This window comes from Aythya ferina (assembly GCF_964211825.1).
Source record: "Aythya ferina genome assembly, chromosome: Z".
In the NCBI taxonomy this organism is placed as follows: Eukaryota; Metazoa; Chordata; class Aves; order Anseriformes; family Anatidae; genus Aythya; species Aythya ferina.
Genome location: NC_140299.1, coordinates 36,777,409 through 36,794,983, shown reverse-complemented (window position 1 = coordinate 36,794,983; position 17,575 = coordinate 36,777,409). Strand labels below are relative to the sequence as shown.

General features: G+C 38.4%; 1 protein-coding gene across 4 annotated transcripts in view; it reads left to right on the top strand.

Moving 5' to 3' along the window:
- The window catches only part of SLC24A2 (solute carrier family 24 member 2), a 122,541-nt gene that overhangs the window by 90,160 nt on the left and 14,806 nt on the right, over positions 1-17,575 (top strand). For all 4 annotated transcript variants that reach the window (XM_084504910.1, XM_084504908.1, XM_084504909.1 and 1 more), the window contains 2 exons: positions 1,309-1,397; positions 16,182-16,310. In XM_084504910.1, coding sequence (XP_084361036.1) covers positions 1,309-1,397; positions 16,182-16,310 — 218 coding nt within the window. The remainder of the gene's footprint in view (positions 1-1,308; positions 1,398-16,181; positions 16,311-17,575) is intronic.

The window sequence follows — 17,575 nt, the reverse complement described above, 5'->3', positions numbered from 1 at the left end:
GATTATTCAGAAATCAAGAACCACTGGTCTAGGATCATATAAATTCTACGTAGTATTACCCTTGTCACAAAAAGAAAGAGATTTCATATTTAAGATTTGATTTGTGAGTCTACTGTTTGCTGAAATACATTTAAGCCCATCTATGTTAGCTGTACAAAATTAGTTTATTATGGCTTGCCATTAAGGATAAGTATTTGTCTTTTACTTCAAAAGTTTCTATTCCAAAAAGAAAAGTCCATATTATGACTTCTTTTCTCTACTTTACCTTGGCATATTCTCCGCATTAGAAAACAAGATCCAAATGTGTCTGATAAAAGCTGAATCATTTTCTCAGTTGATACTTTTTCTGACCTTGTGCTATGTTTAGATAAAATTTACTTCCAGAATCAAGCAATTGAATGGGACATTCTGTTAATAAACTATAATGCTGGGTATGGGGTTAAGGGACAATGCACATGCACTGAAATAATTACAAATAGTCTGGCACTCTGCTGTGGCTGTGATCTCAGATTTTTAATTTAGAAGAATCTCAGGACAGCAGTAATGTAACTTGACAGCTGTATTTACTTATGTGCATAAGAGCATACCATAAGGAACACTGAACTTGAGTCAGACATTTCTTATTGCTATTCCTCTGAACTTCAAATTGTCCCAGGGATTCTTGGCCATTGACATTTTTATCTAGTACATGCCAAAAGAGATGATTGCTGTTTAGAGAATTCCAAGATAAAAAAAGTAAGAATAAATTTGAATAAATTCAGTGCCATAAACTGAAGGCTCAGTTTTATCCCTTCAATCGCTGTAAGACTTTTGCTGAAGGGCAATGGGATTCTGTTTATTCTTTTCCAATGTTTTTGCAGAAGAAAGAACTTTATTATAATTCAGATGTAACTTTATGAATTGCAGAGTTTAGTGAGGTATAAAAGTTATCTCTTACTGAATATATCCCTTCATCTGCATTCATTAATGTCTGGGTAGAACACTATACACCACGTTTTACCTGAAGTGTTATGTTCATTAAGTTTAGCATAAACAAAGAGCATGAAGTATTGCCAGGGATGTAATTTTTTTAGAACATAACTGCCAGTAGAATAATTTCTTCAATCACCAGCTCACCACTCATAAGAATTTTATTCAAAATGTGTGCGGGAGAAATGGAAGCCAGAATTTTAGTCTCTCTCTAAGGCAGGTGTTCGTCCACCATCAGATTTTGATTATTTACACAGACTAAATGCACCAGTTTCACCAATAGATTGTTAATATTCTGCTCTGTTGTTTTCTTGTTCTTATTTATGGATAATGACACAGAAAAAAGTGCAAAAGTAGAAGTTGCAGTAACACCACCAAGTGATTCAGGACCAGTGCAGAATGGAATTGCCCATAATGTTGAAGAAGAGGTTAGTGTCTCTTTCATTTTTAAATTGGCAAATATTTTGCGTGCTTGATTGTACTTTTCACTGGAAGTATGTGTCTTAATTGCAAGAAGTTGCTAATAGGACCCATCTACAATATATTTAATATTTGTTTACTACTGGACCCAATATATGAGAATAAGGTTTGCCATATATGTGTATAAGGAGGTCTATTTGCACATATATCCCCTGTGACCCTTGCACTTCATTGTAACATAAGATATATTCCAGTAGTCTGAAATGTATTCTTTTAGGAAATACATTTTTGCTTACCAGATAAAATGTTCACAGCCCTGAATAAGGCTAATGAAAATTGCTTGTCTGATTAAAATCACACTGCACAGAGCCTGTTCTCTTGAGAAGGTAGCCTGTCATGTTGAGCTTCATGGTATAGTTGCAAAAAGGGGCTCCAAAACAGGAGCTGTACACAAACTTTTCCACTCTCCATTCTCTTATCTTGAGACATTACAAATTAAATTCAACAAATAGACCGTACTAGTATTTCTCTGACTCTCTTGCATACAGTTAAAATCTATGGAAGAAGAAATTATACTCTTAAATTGACTTATTTTAGCATATATATTTTGTAGATAATAACCAGGTAACTGCATAACCTGTGTAGCTACTGAAATAGCTATACAAATTAACTAAATTATTTCATAAATAAGCTGCAATTTTCAAGTATAACTGATTGCAAAACTAGGTCCTCCCTGGCCCCTTTTTAATGACTGTTAATATTTTTTAAATGTTATTAATCCAACCTACATGCCAAGCAGGCAAACAAGTGGAAAATGATGGTGAGCTGATTTAGCTAAACTTTGGCACTGCTTTTTTAGACTGGGGCAGCAAAACCCACTTAAAGAAAAAAAGTCTTGTTAAAAATAGTCCTTGACATGGGAGCTTGTATAATGCTTTTGTTTGTACAGTTGTATTAAGGCTATGCTGACACAAGAAAGTTGCTGCAAGAGATGGCTGAAAAGTGGCTTATACCATAACATGAGCTTCCTCTTACTAAAAATGGGATGAACTGTCTTGCGTTTGCATACAGCAAAATCATGCAAAAAAAGGCAACGCTTGTGTTTTGTTTTGAATTGCCCCTGGCTTAGTATTCAATATTTCTGTTGTTTTCACTTGCTTTTCATTTAAAATTACTAGTCCACATCAGAGATAATCTTGCCTTGTTCATGACTTGAACAAAATCATTTTAGGTAAAATTCTTTCCTTTAAAGGTTATGCAAGCCATAGGAAAAAAAAAAAAAAAAATCAAACTGGTGTACAAGTAGCAGTGTTTATTTACTTCTGTTGGCTCTTTCCTAAACACTATCATCCCTCACAAGGAGTAGAATTTGACAGGATCATGTATATACATGGAATACGTTTTCCAATTTTGTGCCTCTGTCTGCAAGACTGAGAAAGAACATTGTGATGCATAGTAGAATGAGTCTTTGTAAAAAGTGCTTTACAAAGGTAGAGGTGGAGTAGTGACGTGGATTATGGCCAGCTGGGGTTAGTACACCAGATAAGGGGAAAAAGCTTTAATTCCTCACTATTCACAGTTAATTTTTGTCCCTGGGAATAGAAATGGAGAATAAAGATCCATCAAAAGAGATGGTTAGTTTCCAATATTCCACATAATCAAATAATTATAATGAGTCTGACAGAAGAGGAGAGCATAGTAGGCATTAAATTATATTTTCTGTAAAGAAAATAAGCTGTCCAGACTGACAAGCCACTTACAGGATCCTTGTTAGACCAACAAAACCTTATCCTTAAATAAATGAGATGAGTAAAATCTACCAAGTTAAAAATCTCAACACTCCAAATACCTTTCACTTTAATACTCATCATTTTAAGGTAAGGAAAATTCTTTTGCTTCAGCAAAATAATTAACAAAATCCAAAGCAGTGTAGCTTTATGACTTCTGTTCTCAAAGTTCAATAAAGGATAGCATAGCCTGGAGTAACCTGCTAGCATGTACCTAAATCAGTCTGTGGGATGTACAATAACTCTAATAGACTCTAATAGCACTCAGTAGCTTAAGAAGGAAACTAGTCTTGCTCTGCCACCATCATTTTGCTCTGCTATCATTTTGCATTGTAATGCAATGGTTTCTGAGCTTGTTCAGAAATCTGCAAGGTCGAGCAGCCTCATCATTCAAGACAGTATTTTCAATCTCAAACACCTGCAGGATAAGAAAGGAAAATTATTGTAGGAGTACATTACACATTAATGTCTTCCTCCTGTTTCTCCCATCTCCATTTAGACACCTTAAACTTTCAGTCAGGGAAGGTTTGGAACTTTTATGTTAATTTAAGAAAGTATTAGGACATTCTGAAAATGTGCTCTGCTGTATTGGAAGAGGGATACATTGTTTATCATTGTCAAAATGACAAGATGGAGCAAGAAGGAAGGCTTGCAACTGATGGAGGAGTGATTCTGCAGTTTTAGGTCCATCAATCTGAAAGAAAGGATTTTAGGCGTCTGCTGTCACAACAAAAATAGCAATCCCCTAATAACATTTTGAGATGGCTCATGCTGGCTCCCTCCCCAGTGGCCTTTCTAATTTTGTCCTCTTCTAGTGATAACCTATCAGTTGTTGCTACCTCAGACTGTTTCAGTTATTGATATGCTGGAAGCTATTTGGTAATTTAAAAATATATAGCAGTATTTTTGAAAAGTTGTAATAAAAATGGTCTACACATCCGTGATATATATGTAACAAATAAATAGGTCTAAGTGATACTTAGGACTGTACTTTTCTGTGAGATTCTCTGCCAGTTCTCTTCTGTACAGAGAACCTTCCTTGATCTATTGCCTAGCGTTTTGTGCACAGCTTCCTGGTACACCTTCTCAAGCTGTGGTATCACCCTGAAGCTAACACTGCCTTCTCTGAGATACTCAAAGTTAACAAAACACAATGGATCATAGACAAGCAGTTTAAGAACAGAAGGAAAGGGAGTAAAATAAAATAAAAAAGATTCAGATAATAGGAGGAGCAAAGGTCAAGAGGGATGAAAGCAAAATAAAACAAGAACCTTATCTTCTCATACTGACATCCAAGGAAAATATGCTTAGAAAACTTTCAACCAAAGTTTGCTGAAAGGTGAGTCTGCCTGTTTCTAATATGTTTAATTCTCTGGCTGCTTTTGTTGCTGTTCATCATCCCAGCAAGCAGGAATGAGAAAAATACAGAGAAGGACAAATTCAACACCCTTCAGTTTTGTTCTGCTTTGTATATTGACTTCATGGACACTAATAGGATTACCCCTAATTATAGAAGTGTAGGCAACAGCAGAATCATGCAAACAGCATTCACAAGACCTTCTTCTTTGATTCAGATTATAATTAGAGAATGGGAAACTGGTCATTGCCCTCCTGAGGTTTTTTCTCTAGCTTCTCCAAACTTTATACAGAGACTGTATGCCTGGGAACCACTGTATCTTTAAGACAATGGTATCCATTCTAAGAACAGCTTTGTTCAGGGAAGCAATACAGAAGGTACAGGATAATATGCCTGCTAGACCCCCACAATAGTTTCTCCTTCTCATACCTCCACAAAAACTCTCCCATTACAGCTCAGTCCTGACCTACAAATGCTCCTGCATTTTGATCCTTTTGTGAACAAGTAAAGTATTCACCATTTCACCCTGAGGATGGCATTTGCCTGGATGGTCTGGGAGTAGAATTCAATCTAGTGGCCTGAGTTTTTGGTGATTTTTCCCTATCCTGAACCAAAAGGAAGTTCTGTGGTATATTTGTAAATACAGTATAAAATTTGCTTCTCTCCAATTTTCCAATTTTATATGTCCAAATATTTCTTTTCATGATCCATAAACTTGTTTAGAAAGACTCATAAATTCCTTAAAAAAATAACATTAGTAACTCTGTGTCCCAGTGATGTTATTTTAGAACTTAAGAGATTGGAGACTGTCCATCCTGAAGAATCAAGCTGCAAATATGCCTTTGGGGAAAAAATATTGTCCTGAAAACCGTGTACTGGGATAAGGGTGTTTTCACATAGCAGGTGTGTGAGTCAGCACAGACAGGCAGTGGGAACAACTACAGACTTGCAGCGAAAATGCAAAAAGTAGATTTATTCTCATTACTTCACTAACTGGGAGATCCCTAAAGCAGCATCCCAGCAGAGGCACCAAGTGGACACACACAAGCAGGCATGCAGGATCAGCTGGACAGGGTCTGTGCTGGGAGATCACCGGCCTGTTCCTTTCACCTGTTTTTACCAAGAGTTTACACAGTCACAGTTTTTACTACCATGCTGTGGTCTTCACTATGCTTCTTTGATCTTCTTTGTACCAAGGCTGGGAGCTCAAACGCATCCAATAGGACACGTCCAAATTGATTTAAAGTTAATTAGAAATCATACATTCCACTGCTACAAAAAGAATATGCAAATAGATCCATCTTATGTATAAAACTCCTATTCTTTTAAAAGCATGATGTTGAGGAGAGTACCCTTACGTAAAGAAGGTCTCAGGCTAAAACTACAAGGAAAGGGAAAAGTTGATTTTATGTTTTATTTAATTTTCATATATTTGTAAATTGAACAGCCCTTTAAAAATACATATCTCTCCAAGTTCCACTAATTATTATTCCCTGTCTCTTTACTGGTTTCCTTAGGATTTCTTTTTCATCTTCACATTTTTTCTTGATTCTCATTCTTTCCTCCTTTCCTTCTTTTTTCATTGAACAAGGCTGAAATACTCCACAATAGAGTCAAGGGCACTATTCATTAATGATTTTCACAAGCTTTCCTGAACCAGAATGAATTTTACTTCATTTCCTTTTTTGTTGTTGTTTCATTTGTCTCTTCCAAACTCCACAGTCTTGCTTGCTTCTCCCTAGGCTCTTAATTCCATTCCTCCTATTCCACTCCTATCCAGGAACTTCAATTCTCCTCTTGTGAGAGGAGCCTTTGCTCAACAAGGTGAACTCCTTTGTGCTATAGCTGCAGAAATTTAGAAAGGCTTTCCAGAAAATGTCTCCAGAAATACAGTCATTTGTCCCAGACAGCAATACGCATATAATACTACTCCCATTGGAAACATCCACAGATCTCCTACACTTTGATAAAAAAGGATCAGCCGCCGAGAAGGGCAGATGTCTGTGGTCTCTTTCCCAGCCCTAACCAACACAGCAGGGAACAATACCTCTTTCCATTATACAGTCTGTAAGACATTCCTGCTTCAATTGCAGCCAGATATTGCCTTCCCTCCTGCTGGATATTCCATCTTCCTTTGGGATTTTGTTCTACTTGCTGCATTCTTTCTTTTAACCTTTAGCAGGCTGCCACAAAGGAGAAAACTCTGTCATATGAAACTTCATAGAGTGATACTGAGCGCACGTGGCAAAGTGAAAGAAGACGAAAAGGACACTGACAGTATCTCATTAAATGTTTTATAGGGTGTCCTTCAGAGAAATGATCCTTTTGAGAAGTCCAATTACCTTCCCTCCACCCACTGCCACCTCCTTAACAAGCATTTGATTAAGTGTGCTGAGACATAGTCGTTTAAACCTGTAGCTTTCCTAAAAATAGCTCCCAGGCTGAAGATAACACCTTTTCCTCCCACCTACGCACATACACACACACACACATGTACACATGCGCACACTTTTACCTGTTTCCATGGAAACCTTTCTGGAAAATGTTTACATGCTACCATGATAGAGACAACTTTTCCATGAAAAGATAAGGCAACCAGTGTATAATAGGAAAATGCCATGGCTGATTTATTGTTTTTATTGTATCTAAACTGCTTACCTGAGAAACTGTGGGGTAAAGTGTATTTTGCTTTCCCCAGCAAAGAGCAGCAGCATAGTGCAGAGCATTTCAGGACAGAGCCTCTGGCAGAGGCAGCACTCCCCTGCCATGGAGTCCTCATTCTCTTTGCACCAAATTAACATGATTCGAATCTAGCCATGCATTCTCTGTCATAGGCTATCTTTCTTGGGCTATATAAAACATTTTCATTTTGGAGAGAGAGGGTAGAGGAGACGAGAGCAGCCCTTGTTGGAAGACAGTGATATATTCCAGCATGCCTGGTAATTTGTCTCATCATTAAAAATATGTTTTTCCAATGCATAAAACTCTTTTCATTTGCCACACTGAGCCTAAAATAAATGCCTGCATCTTGTTTGCCAATATAGCTTTTTGTAACTTAAAGAGCATTGTGCTGCCATCAAAACATATTGTTCTTTGTTTTCCTAAGGCTACTGATTTGTGTATTCCATGTTTTTTTTGCTGTATGGAATTTGACTTGAAAACCAGGACAGGGAAAAATGGCACAATGACAAAGGTTTATTCTTCAGCTGCATCTCCGTAGCACCGTAGCCGTTACTATTTCTTTTTCAATTCCCCTAAGAGATGCAGTAGCATGGACATGAAAACTGCACATAGGCTCTGGGAACCATGCATTCAGCTATTTTCACAAGAGCCCAAGAGGACACAGGCAGCAATAACAGGATCTGGAGTAAATACCTGTCTATGCCTTGCTCCTTCCCACAGCCTCCACTCAAAGGATAGATATTTTCAGTAAGTTCACAGTGCAGAGCGGATTAATAAAAATTACCTGCACTAAATTGAGGGTCCATATATACCAAACACATTTGAGAAGCTTGGGGATTTAATTTTACTCCCTACTTGAATTTTGCTCCAGAGTGGGGGTGGAAAGACATTGTTTTCTGTCTTAGCTGCTCCTCAGAAATTGCCATGCTAGTTTAATTATCTCACATTTTTTTCCATATTTTTCCAAATAAGATGTAGCATAAGATAAATGATCAATCCAATCAAAACACAGGAATCTTGAAGCAGAGACTTCTTGAAGCTATTCCACAATTTACCGTAGCCTTTGTCCTCTGCCTATCTAATGAAGCAAATGAGCATGAGGTTTGCTATGCTAAGGAAAAAAAAAAAAAATCAGTACTGAAAATCAGTACTTGCATCTAAGATAGGTAACATTTTGAGACTTCACATTTTTTTGTTGATTCACTCACTGTAAGGAGTTTGGTTGTACAAAGCTCCTCACTCCCAATAAAACATAAATAAAATAAAATAAAATAAAATAAAATAAAATAAAATAAAATAAAATAAAATAAAATAAAATAAAATAAAATAAAATAAAACAAAATAAAACAAAATAAAACAAAATAAAATAAAAATAAAATAAAATAAAAATAAATTCAATGGTCCTTTGCAGCTCTACCAAGCAAATAAATAAATTGCATTTTTATAGGTGTTACAATATCTATCCTTTGGCATGAGGAAATTGAACTGTAAATAGTGCCTGTCTGCAGTTTTCTTTCTATTGGAGTCCTGATGCTATTTTTTTGTTGATTAACAACATTGTAAGTCAAAATGCACCAGGAATCATGTGAATATATAACTCAGCTCTGCAATTCTGTTGGGCTAACAGAATCTTCAATAATAATATTTGCAATTCGTATGCTTTATTTTTATAAGATATGGACTACTTGGTAAATGGTGGCAGTTTCAATACTTCAGAAAATTTGAGGTGGTTCATTGTACTTGTTTTCCATGTTTTACTAACATCAGTTAAAAAAAAAAAAAAAAAGTAAAACTGCAGTCATCTGATATTGTGCCAGATAAGCAATTGTTTTTACTAAGATAATATATTTTGAGTCTGAGCATCCAAGGAAGCAATAATTTTCTGATGTTTGCTAAAAGCAGTGACTACACTCTGACTTTGGCAGATGGAATTTGCTATAAGTTGTTGTTTATAAACAAAATAGTTATTGATGAAAGGTCACCATATGTTGGTGCTGTTTATATAAAGTGAAACACACTGTATTTTTCTGATTCTGGAAAGATTTTCCTGAGAGATTAGGAGAAATCATCAGATCAGTCCTGAGCAAACCAGTCAGAGATTTCGTATGTGGGACTACAAACAAGTAATTGGATAGATATTCTTGGGTGAAGGATGTGTGAAAGATGAAAACTTGGGAGATTTGGTACACTCTTCATTGTTTGTCATGAGTTACATAGAAGGAAATTGAAGTAGCAAAAATAAGATTCTGCATATATGTACACTCATTTAAAAGAAAATATTGAAAGAATATTTGTTACAGATATATGGAAGACAGCACAACAAAATGACAATTCTTGTCTAATTTCTTCAAAATAAGGAATCAAAACTATATTTTTTATTATTTACAGATGTATTCTACTAGCCTTGGTAGGACATGCAAGGGGATCATTTGCCTATAAGAAAATTAATTTGTTTGTTATTGATTAATATGCATTAGAATAGAGCATATATCCCATCTATGCATGAGTATAAATATGATATTCAGCAGTAAAAAGTTATATGTAACAAAAAGACAACCCCAAGCACAAGCAAGAAAAAATAAAATAGTATACAGTAAATAAATAGTGTAAATAATTATGGAACCTAATGAGAATTTAATGGAAACACTTAACGGCTATTACAAATGGAGATCTAATGCAGCTTCTGGCTAAACCTTTAATTCAAGGAAGATGAAAACATATGACACATTCCAATGTTTCTTCTGTGAGTACCTATGTCTGGCTATTGCCAGAAGCAAAATACTGATCTAAATGGTCTCTGTGTATCACAGAGTCACAGAATTGTCTATGTTGGAAGAGACCTCAAGATCATCGAGTCCAACCTCTGTCCCAACACTAATCAGTCCTCCACTAAACCATATCGCTAAGTTCAACATCTAAATGTCTTTTAAAGACCTCCAGGGATGGTGACTCAACTACTTCCCTGGGCAGCCCATTCCAATGCCTAACAACCCTTTTGGTAAATAAGTTCTTCCTAATATCCAACCTAAATCACCCCTGGCAAAATTTTGGCCTGTTCCCCCTCATCCTGTCACCAGGCACATGGAAGAATAGACCAAGCCCCACCTCACTACAGCCTCCTTTAATGTACTTATAAAGAGTGATAAGGTCACCCCTGAGCCTCCTTTTCTCCAGGCTGAACAACCCCAGCTCCCTCAGCCTCTCCTCATAAGACCTGTTCTCCAGACCCCTATGACTTAGTGTGGCTGTTTCTATCCTCTTGGCCTAGCAATCTTGCCATATTATACAAAACTGTAGAGATTTTTTACTACTTGATCCTCTCCCACCTCCCTCAAATCACTTATCAGTGTGGTGGCAGGTCTGTTATAAAACAGCAGAATATTCTGTGTTTCTGATTATGTACCAGGAGGTCAAATGAGATGCCAGAAGGTGCCTCAAATGGCACCAACATGTCTATTTGTAGGTAGTTGAACTCCACCATGTATATCATTAAGTATTTCTTCTTGGCATTGTAGAATTGAAGTGCATGTAACCTTGCAATTGAGTTTTCATCACACAGATTAGAAGAAATCAAAAATATTGCTTCAGTATCAGTTCCTGAAAACAGCAAGTATGCATAGGGAGTATGTTCACTGCAGATAGGTTGAAACCACAGACAGTGTATGCAATCTCCAACATAAATCTGTGCTAAGTCGTTTTGTATCTCAGTGTTGTCCAGAGCATAAACCCACATTAGTGTGGTTTTATAGCTGTGAAAATTCTTTCCTTTTCATTTCTTCAACCTCATTGAAGAAGTTCAGAATTGCTTTGAAATTCATGCAAGCTAGATTTACAACTGTGTTTAACATCCTTACTTCTACTGATTTTTGGAAAATCAGCATTTGAAAATCAGATGCTGATTCTGATTTATATGAAATGGGAAGTGGAGATCCACTCTGTAGCATCTTTCATGCATCCTGGAGATACAAGGAAAATTAGTTTTGCCCTACTGCACTGTGAGCTCAAGTTTGGGTATATATTTTGAGTGCAGTTATCACAGGGAGATGGATGAGGCAGTACAACCTGAAGGTGAAAACGTCTCATAAATATGGAACTAGATTCCCCAGGACACATCTGGAAGACCTCCAGATGTAATTCTTTGTGCTGCTTTGCTACTGCCTTTCGTATTGCTTTTGTGCTCATGCTACAGCAATGTTGTTTGACACAGGCACAAGACCAGAATGAGGACCATTGCTGAAATAATGTGTGCACCAGTATTGCACAAACTCATGTGCAAACTTAGACTATCATAAAGATTTTGTAATAATTAAATGTGGTTATTGATCATGGCTAATATTTAAAGATGACAATTTCAGAAAATACTTTGTCCTTTGGTACTCTATGAAGCAGTCATTTATGGAGCTTTATTCCTGCTGAATCTGCTGCTTGAATTATACACAGGCCACTCTGAAAAAGTTACCTAGGCAACCCTTCGATTGGTCCTTTTGTGCTCAAATTTTATCTCAATCATCACATTTCAAAGCTGAACATCCAGCTCAGTTTGGTTTTCCCACTGTAAGAGCATCTACCAAAATGGAAAAGGAATGGATTTGCATTTTAGGAAGTAACCACACAAACTACTGCACCAACATAGTCCCCCAAAAGTCAGGATTCAATATGTTATAGCTGTGAGGTACTGATCATCTACCAAAGGGTACAGAGCTGCAAGCTAAAGGCAAAGGCTAGCTTCTTAGCTGCTCAGTAGCCTCTTAAGTGCTGTGTGGAGTGTTACAAATTGTGTCTACATATGTGTTTTTAAAATCTTTTAACAACAATAGCAATTACGACCTAGACACTTTACTGCCATCTTAGAATCACAAAAGTTGAGAGTTTCACAAAGTATAGGGGTTAACAAAACCCAGTATTCTGTTGACATCAGCATATAATCCCCAAAATAGCTACAGTCTGTCAATGCGTCAAGAGGAAAACAGGAGCTTACTTCAGTACACATATGTCAGGTGACATAGTCATACATCTCCATGTCAGGAGAGCCTAAGGGAAGAGGTGGGCTTGTTTGTCTAGGATCTTATCACTTCATGGCGATTGAGGAGTTGAACTATATTCAACAATTAATTGTTGAATAATTAAGACTGGATCTTCAACCAAAATAAGCAATAAGTAGAAAATGTTATGAACAATACCAACATATGGTGACATTTCATCAACAATTCTTTTGCTCATAAAGGTAACTGATGTGGTCGTTTAAATGACTGCTTTTTATAGCATTTGTCATAAGGCTTATGTAAGCAATGTTAAGAAAGGGTAATATCTCACAATCTATGGGAAGAGTAACAGGTCCATTGCAGAAAGGACTGATTTCTCAGGCAGGAGCAGCACAAACTAGACCAGGATGCCCAAAGCCCCATCCAGCCTGGCCTTGAACACTTCCAGGGATGGGGCATTCACAGTTTCTCTGGGCAACCTTTTCCAGTGCCTCACTGCCCACTGAGTGAAGAATTTTCTCGTAACATCTAATCTAAATCTGCCCTCTTTCAATTTAAAGCCAATACTACTTGTCCTATTACTCCACTCCCTGACACAGAGTCCCTCCCCAGCTTTTTGTAGACCCCTTTAGGTACTGGAAGGCTTCTATAAGTCTCACCTGAGCCTTCTCTTCTCAGACCGAACAACTCCAAGTCCTCGCAATGTGTTTTCACAGGAGGATGATCCATCTGTCTGATCATCCTCATGGCTCTCCTCTGGACTCGCTCCAACAGGTCCATGTCCTTCTTGTGCTGGCAACCGCAGAACAGTATTCCAGGTGGGGTCTCATGTCTCATGAAGCAGAGCAGAGGAGAAGAATCACCTTCCTTAACCCACTGGCCATGCTTCTTTTGATGCAGCCCAGGATACAGCTGGCTTTCTGGGTTGCAAGCGCACATTGCTGGCTCATGTTGAGCTTCTTATCAACCAACACCCCCAAGTCCTTCTCCTCAGGGCTGCTGTCAATCCTTTCTCTGCCCAGCCCACATTTGTGCCTGGGATTTCCCAGACCTATATACATGACCTTGCACCTGGCCTTGAACTTAACGAGGTTTGCCTAGGCCCACCTCTCAAGCCTGCCAAGGTCCCTCTGGATGGCATGTCTTCCTGCCATCATGTCAACTGCTGGTGTCATCACCAGTGGCACAGCATGGTGCCATCTGCAAACATGCTGAGGGAACACTCGTTTGCACTGTCCATATCACCAACAAAGATTTTAAACATTGTCAGTCCCACTACAAACCCCTTCAGAACACCAGTTTTCACTGGTCTCCACTTGGACATTGATCCACTGACTGCAACTCTTTGAGTGCAACCATTCAGGCAATTTCTTAACCAACAAGTGGTCCATTCATCAAATCCACGTTTCTCTGATTTAGAGTTAAGGATGTTGTGTAGGACAGTGTCAAATGCTTTCCACAAGTCCAGGTAGAATACCTGATCTCCCACAGTGGGCAGTTCTTTACTCTCCCAGTCATTGCCTTTGCCTTCTGTGAGTTTGGCTGTGTGGCTACAGCACTTGCTGGTGAAAATTGAGGCAGAAAGCCATTGAGTACTTCATTGAGCCTTTGAGACATTGAGCCTTTTCCATATCGCAGGTGACCAGGTCTCTTCCAGAGAGGGTCCACACTTTCTCTAGCCTTTCTTTTTATTACTGACAAATCTGAAGAAGCTTTTCTTGTTGCTCTTGATGTTCCTGGCCATATATAATTCTATAAAGGCTTTTGCATTTCTAATGTGATCCCTGGCTGCTCGTATAACTTCTCTGTATTCCTCCCAGGCTATCTGTCCTTGATTCCATTCTCTGTAGGCCTTCTTTTGAGTTTGGACAGGATCTCATTGTCCATCAGTGCAGTCCTCCTGGCATTTTTGTCTGACTTCTTCTTTGTTGTGATGCATTGCTCCTGAGTTTGCAGGAGGTGATCCTTGAATATTAACTACCTTTCTTGGGCTCCCTTTCCCTCCAGAGCTTTATCCTGTGGTACTCTGCCATGTAGAACCTTGAAGAAAACAAAGTATGTTTTTCTAAAGTACAGGGTATCGAGCTTGCTGTGCACCTTGTTCTCTGTCCTCAGGATCTTGAACTCCAGCATTTCATGGTCACTGCAGCCAATGCTGCTCTTGAGTTTCACATTCCCCACCAGCCCTTCCTTACTGGTGAGAACAAGGTCCAACATAACACCTCTCCTTGTTCTCCAAGAACCTACTGAATTGCCTGTGCCCTGCTGTGCTGTCCCTCCAACAGATGCCAGAGTGGCTGAAGTACCCCATGAGGACCAGGGCTTGTAAACATGAGGCTGCTTCTCTCTTCCTGTGGAGGGCCTCAGCTGCTTGGTCTTCCTGATCAGGTGGCCTGTAGCAGACCCCCACTACAATGTCACCTGTCCCTGCCCTCCCTTTAGGGAGGCTCTGCCAGCTCCTCACCCACTCCCAGGCAGAGCTCCACACACTCCAGCTGCTCCGTTTTTTCCCCTGCCTGTCCTTCCTAAAGAGCCTGTATCGCTCCATTCCAACATTCTAGTCATGGGAGCCATCCCACCATGTCTCCATGATGCCAATAAGACTGTAGTTCAGTAGGTGTGCACAAATATCTAACTCCCGTTGATTATTCCCCATGCAACTGTTTTTTTGGAGGGACTTATTCATGGACTTACTTCATGGAGCTCTCTAGAAAAATCTTTCCACAGTCTGAATAGGATTTGCATTATACACCTCTGTCTGACAGACCATTTAGGCCATTTTTTTCCCTTTTGCCATATTCTATGCAATGTTAGATCCATGTGCAATTCTAGAGTCATTGCCTACCTGCCATAAAAGTTAATAGGTTGTTTTTAAATGTAGACCCAAAAGGCTGAAATGTGCTTACTTTGCTTTATTTCTGCAGCAGTCTAAAGGGCTCCATTTTGTTGGCAGAGGCAAACTAGGGAAAGAGAAACGTGTGGCAGCTGGAATGTTTTCTGTCGGGGAAAAGGTCTCTATACATCAACTCTGTAATACAGATGAGAGGTGAAGATCTTACATATAAAAGGATATTAAAGACTGATGTTAGAATCAGCTACTCAAATAAGAGAGGAATGAATTTCTTTTAGTTTTATGTTGTTTTAAGTTGTGAAGAAGACTGCTGTGTTGTGGCAGGTCTAAACACAAGTGGCTCATGGTGGAGATGAGAAGACTTTTCCTCACCTGAACAGCTCAGCTGTGGAGCCAGAGCACGGAAGTGTCAAGTGATTTCACCTCTGGGGTGGGGTTTCAAATCCCAGCTGGGCAAAGTTCTGAGCAGCCTGAGCAGGGTTGCTCCTCAGGTCCCTGCCAGCCTGAATTTTCCTATGGTCCTTTCAACAAGGGAATACATGCACATGTATCTTGAAAAGTAATGTTTAAATTACTCAGAAGAGCTTAAAAAGTTATATATGTGTATATGTATACATGTATATACATGTATTCACATATATATAGTTGTTATGCATATATGCATGTATCTGTGCGTGTGTACCACCACACATATATTTATACAAATATCAATCTATTTGGTCAGAACTGGGGCAGTCCAGACCAGTTTTGATCTCTGGTTAGACAAGCACATATCCCAGGGGAGAGCCTGCAGGAAGATGAAATAACGTATCAGAGGCACAAAGCAGGTGTTGCTCCCCTCCAGGGAGAAGGTGCAACACTTCTCCATGCATCCCAAGGGACCAGCATCACTGTCAGTATAGATGCAGTCAGACACTGTCAGGCAGCCTGTGCTGGAAAGATACCACATAGCCTGGCCCAAACCATCTGACTGTTCTAGCTAATGTTGCTAGGAAGATGTGGTGTTAATATGATGTTTTCAGACCCCCTGCGTTCTTACTGAAATACAGTACAGTCCTAATGGCCGCAATTTAAACAATCCCTAGCCCCATTTATCCACTTCAATACTCTGCTCACTGCAGTTTGTTTTACAGAATGAAGAGGATGAGGACCAGCCACTCAGCCTGGCCTGGCCTGACACCCCACGCAAGCAGCTCACCTACCTTGTTGTATTACCCATTGTGTTTCCACTGTGGGCTTCACTCCCAGATGTCAGAAATCCCGTGAGTAACTGGCTTTACAAGTCCATGTGTTCTACACAGCTGGAGATTCTCTAGCTAAATGCCAACATCCAGAAAGAGACTGCAGTGAATTTATGTAAAAATAGAATTAATTATTTATGTTTATAAGTTTCTTCTTTGGGGAAGCCACATCATTAATCTTCAAATCTTCAAATGGGTGCTTATGGACAACTGGTTGGTAATAGATCTATAAAAATTGCCATTCATATTCATTAATATTTTGTGACGCAAAGTGAAAGCTCTTCAAATTTCTTTGGGGATTTCACATCTGCATGTCTAGATTTCCATTGAACATCACGTAAGTGCTGAGGAAGTCTGCCCATTTTCAGTGCCCTAAAGGGTGAAACTAGAAAGAATATTAGACTGTCTAGACTTTCTCAGTGGTTCAAAAATAATGATATGCATTTTCTACTACACCTCTGCCTTCTACTCACCATCTTTAAATTTCATACTAGAACAAAATCCAGAAATCATTACATGTGTAAAACACTTTAATTTTTATCCCCAACTTGGCTTGAAGCCTTGTAAACCTTCTTCTTAATAGAAATTATATAAAATGACAAGCTGTCAAGTGTTACCACATTTACACTCACATATCCATATAATCCTGACTGGGGAGGTTCATGGAAAGTAAAAGAACTGTAAAAAAGAAGTCAATAGATGTGATAGATGGAAAAATCCTTTAGTAGTGTTTTAATCTCTTTTCCTTTCTGGATCAAAAATAGACTTAAAACTGCTGCAAGAGAGTGATGTACAGCTTAAAAGGTTATAAACCAACACCCAGAATTATTTTTTCTTCCTTATCACATTTCCCATCCCACACAACCAAAAATTGCAATTCAGTGCAAGAAACAAGCTAAAATAAGACCTCTGATTTGTTTTTAGATAAGGGTTTCTCAAAGGACATAAACTGACATTTTCCCTTCCAGTTTTCAAGCTTTATTTTCTTTAAGTTTTCAAACAACTCTGGTAAACACTTTTGTTTGGTAACACAGAAAGACACACTAAATGAATTTCCAGATTGTTTGTTTCTTTAATTATGCTTCCTCACCTCCCCCCACCTCTTATTATTCAAAACCACCTCTATACTTTTTTTCATGATTTGAGCCTAAATGAGCAAGTACTCAGATGCTAAAAAATAAGGATGTTCATTATTTTGAATTTTGTTTCTTTCCATTGAATGTAAAAACTTGCCCAATGTTCTATACTGCACAAATGAGAACAGTTGTTACAACAGTGGCTTTGGA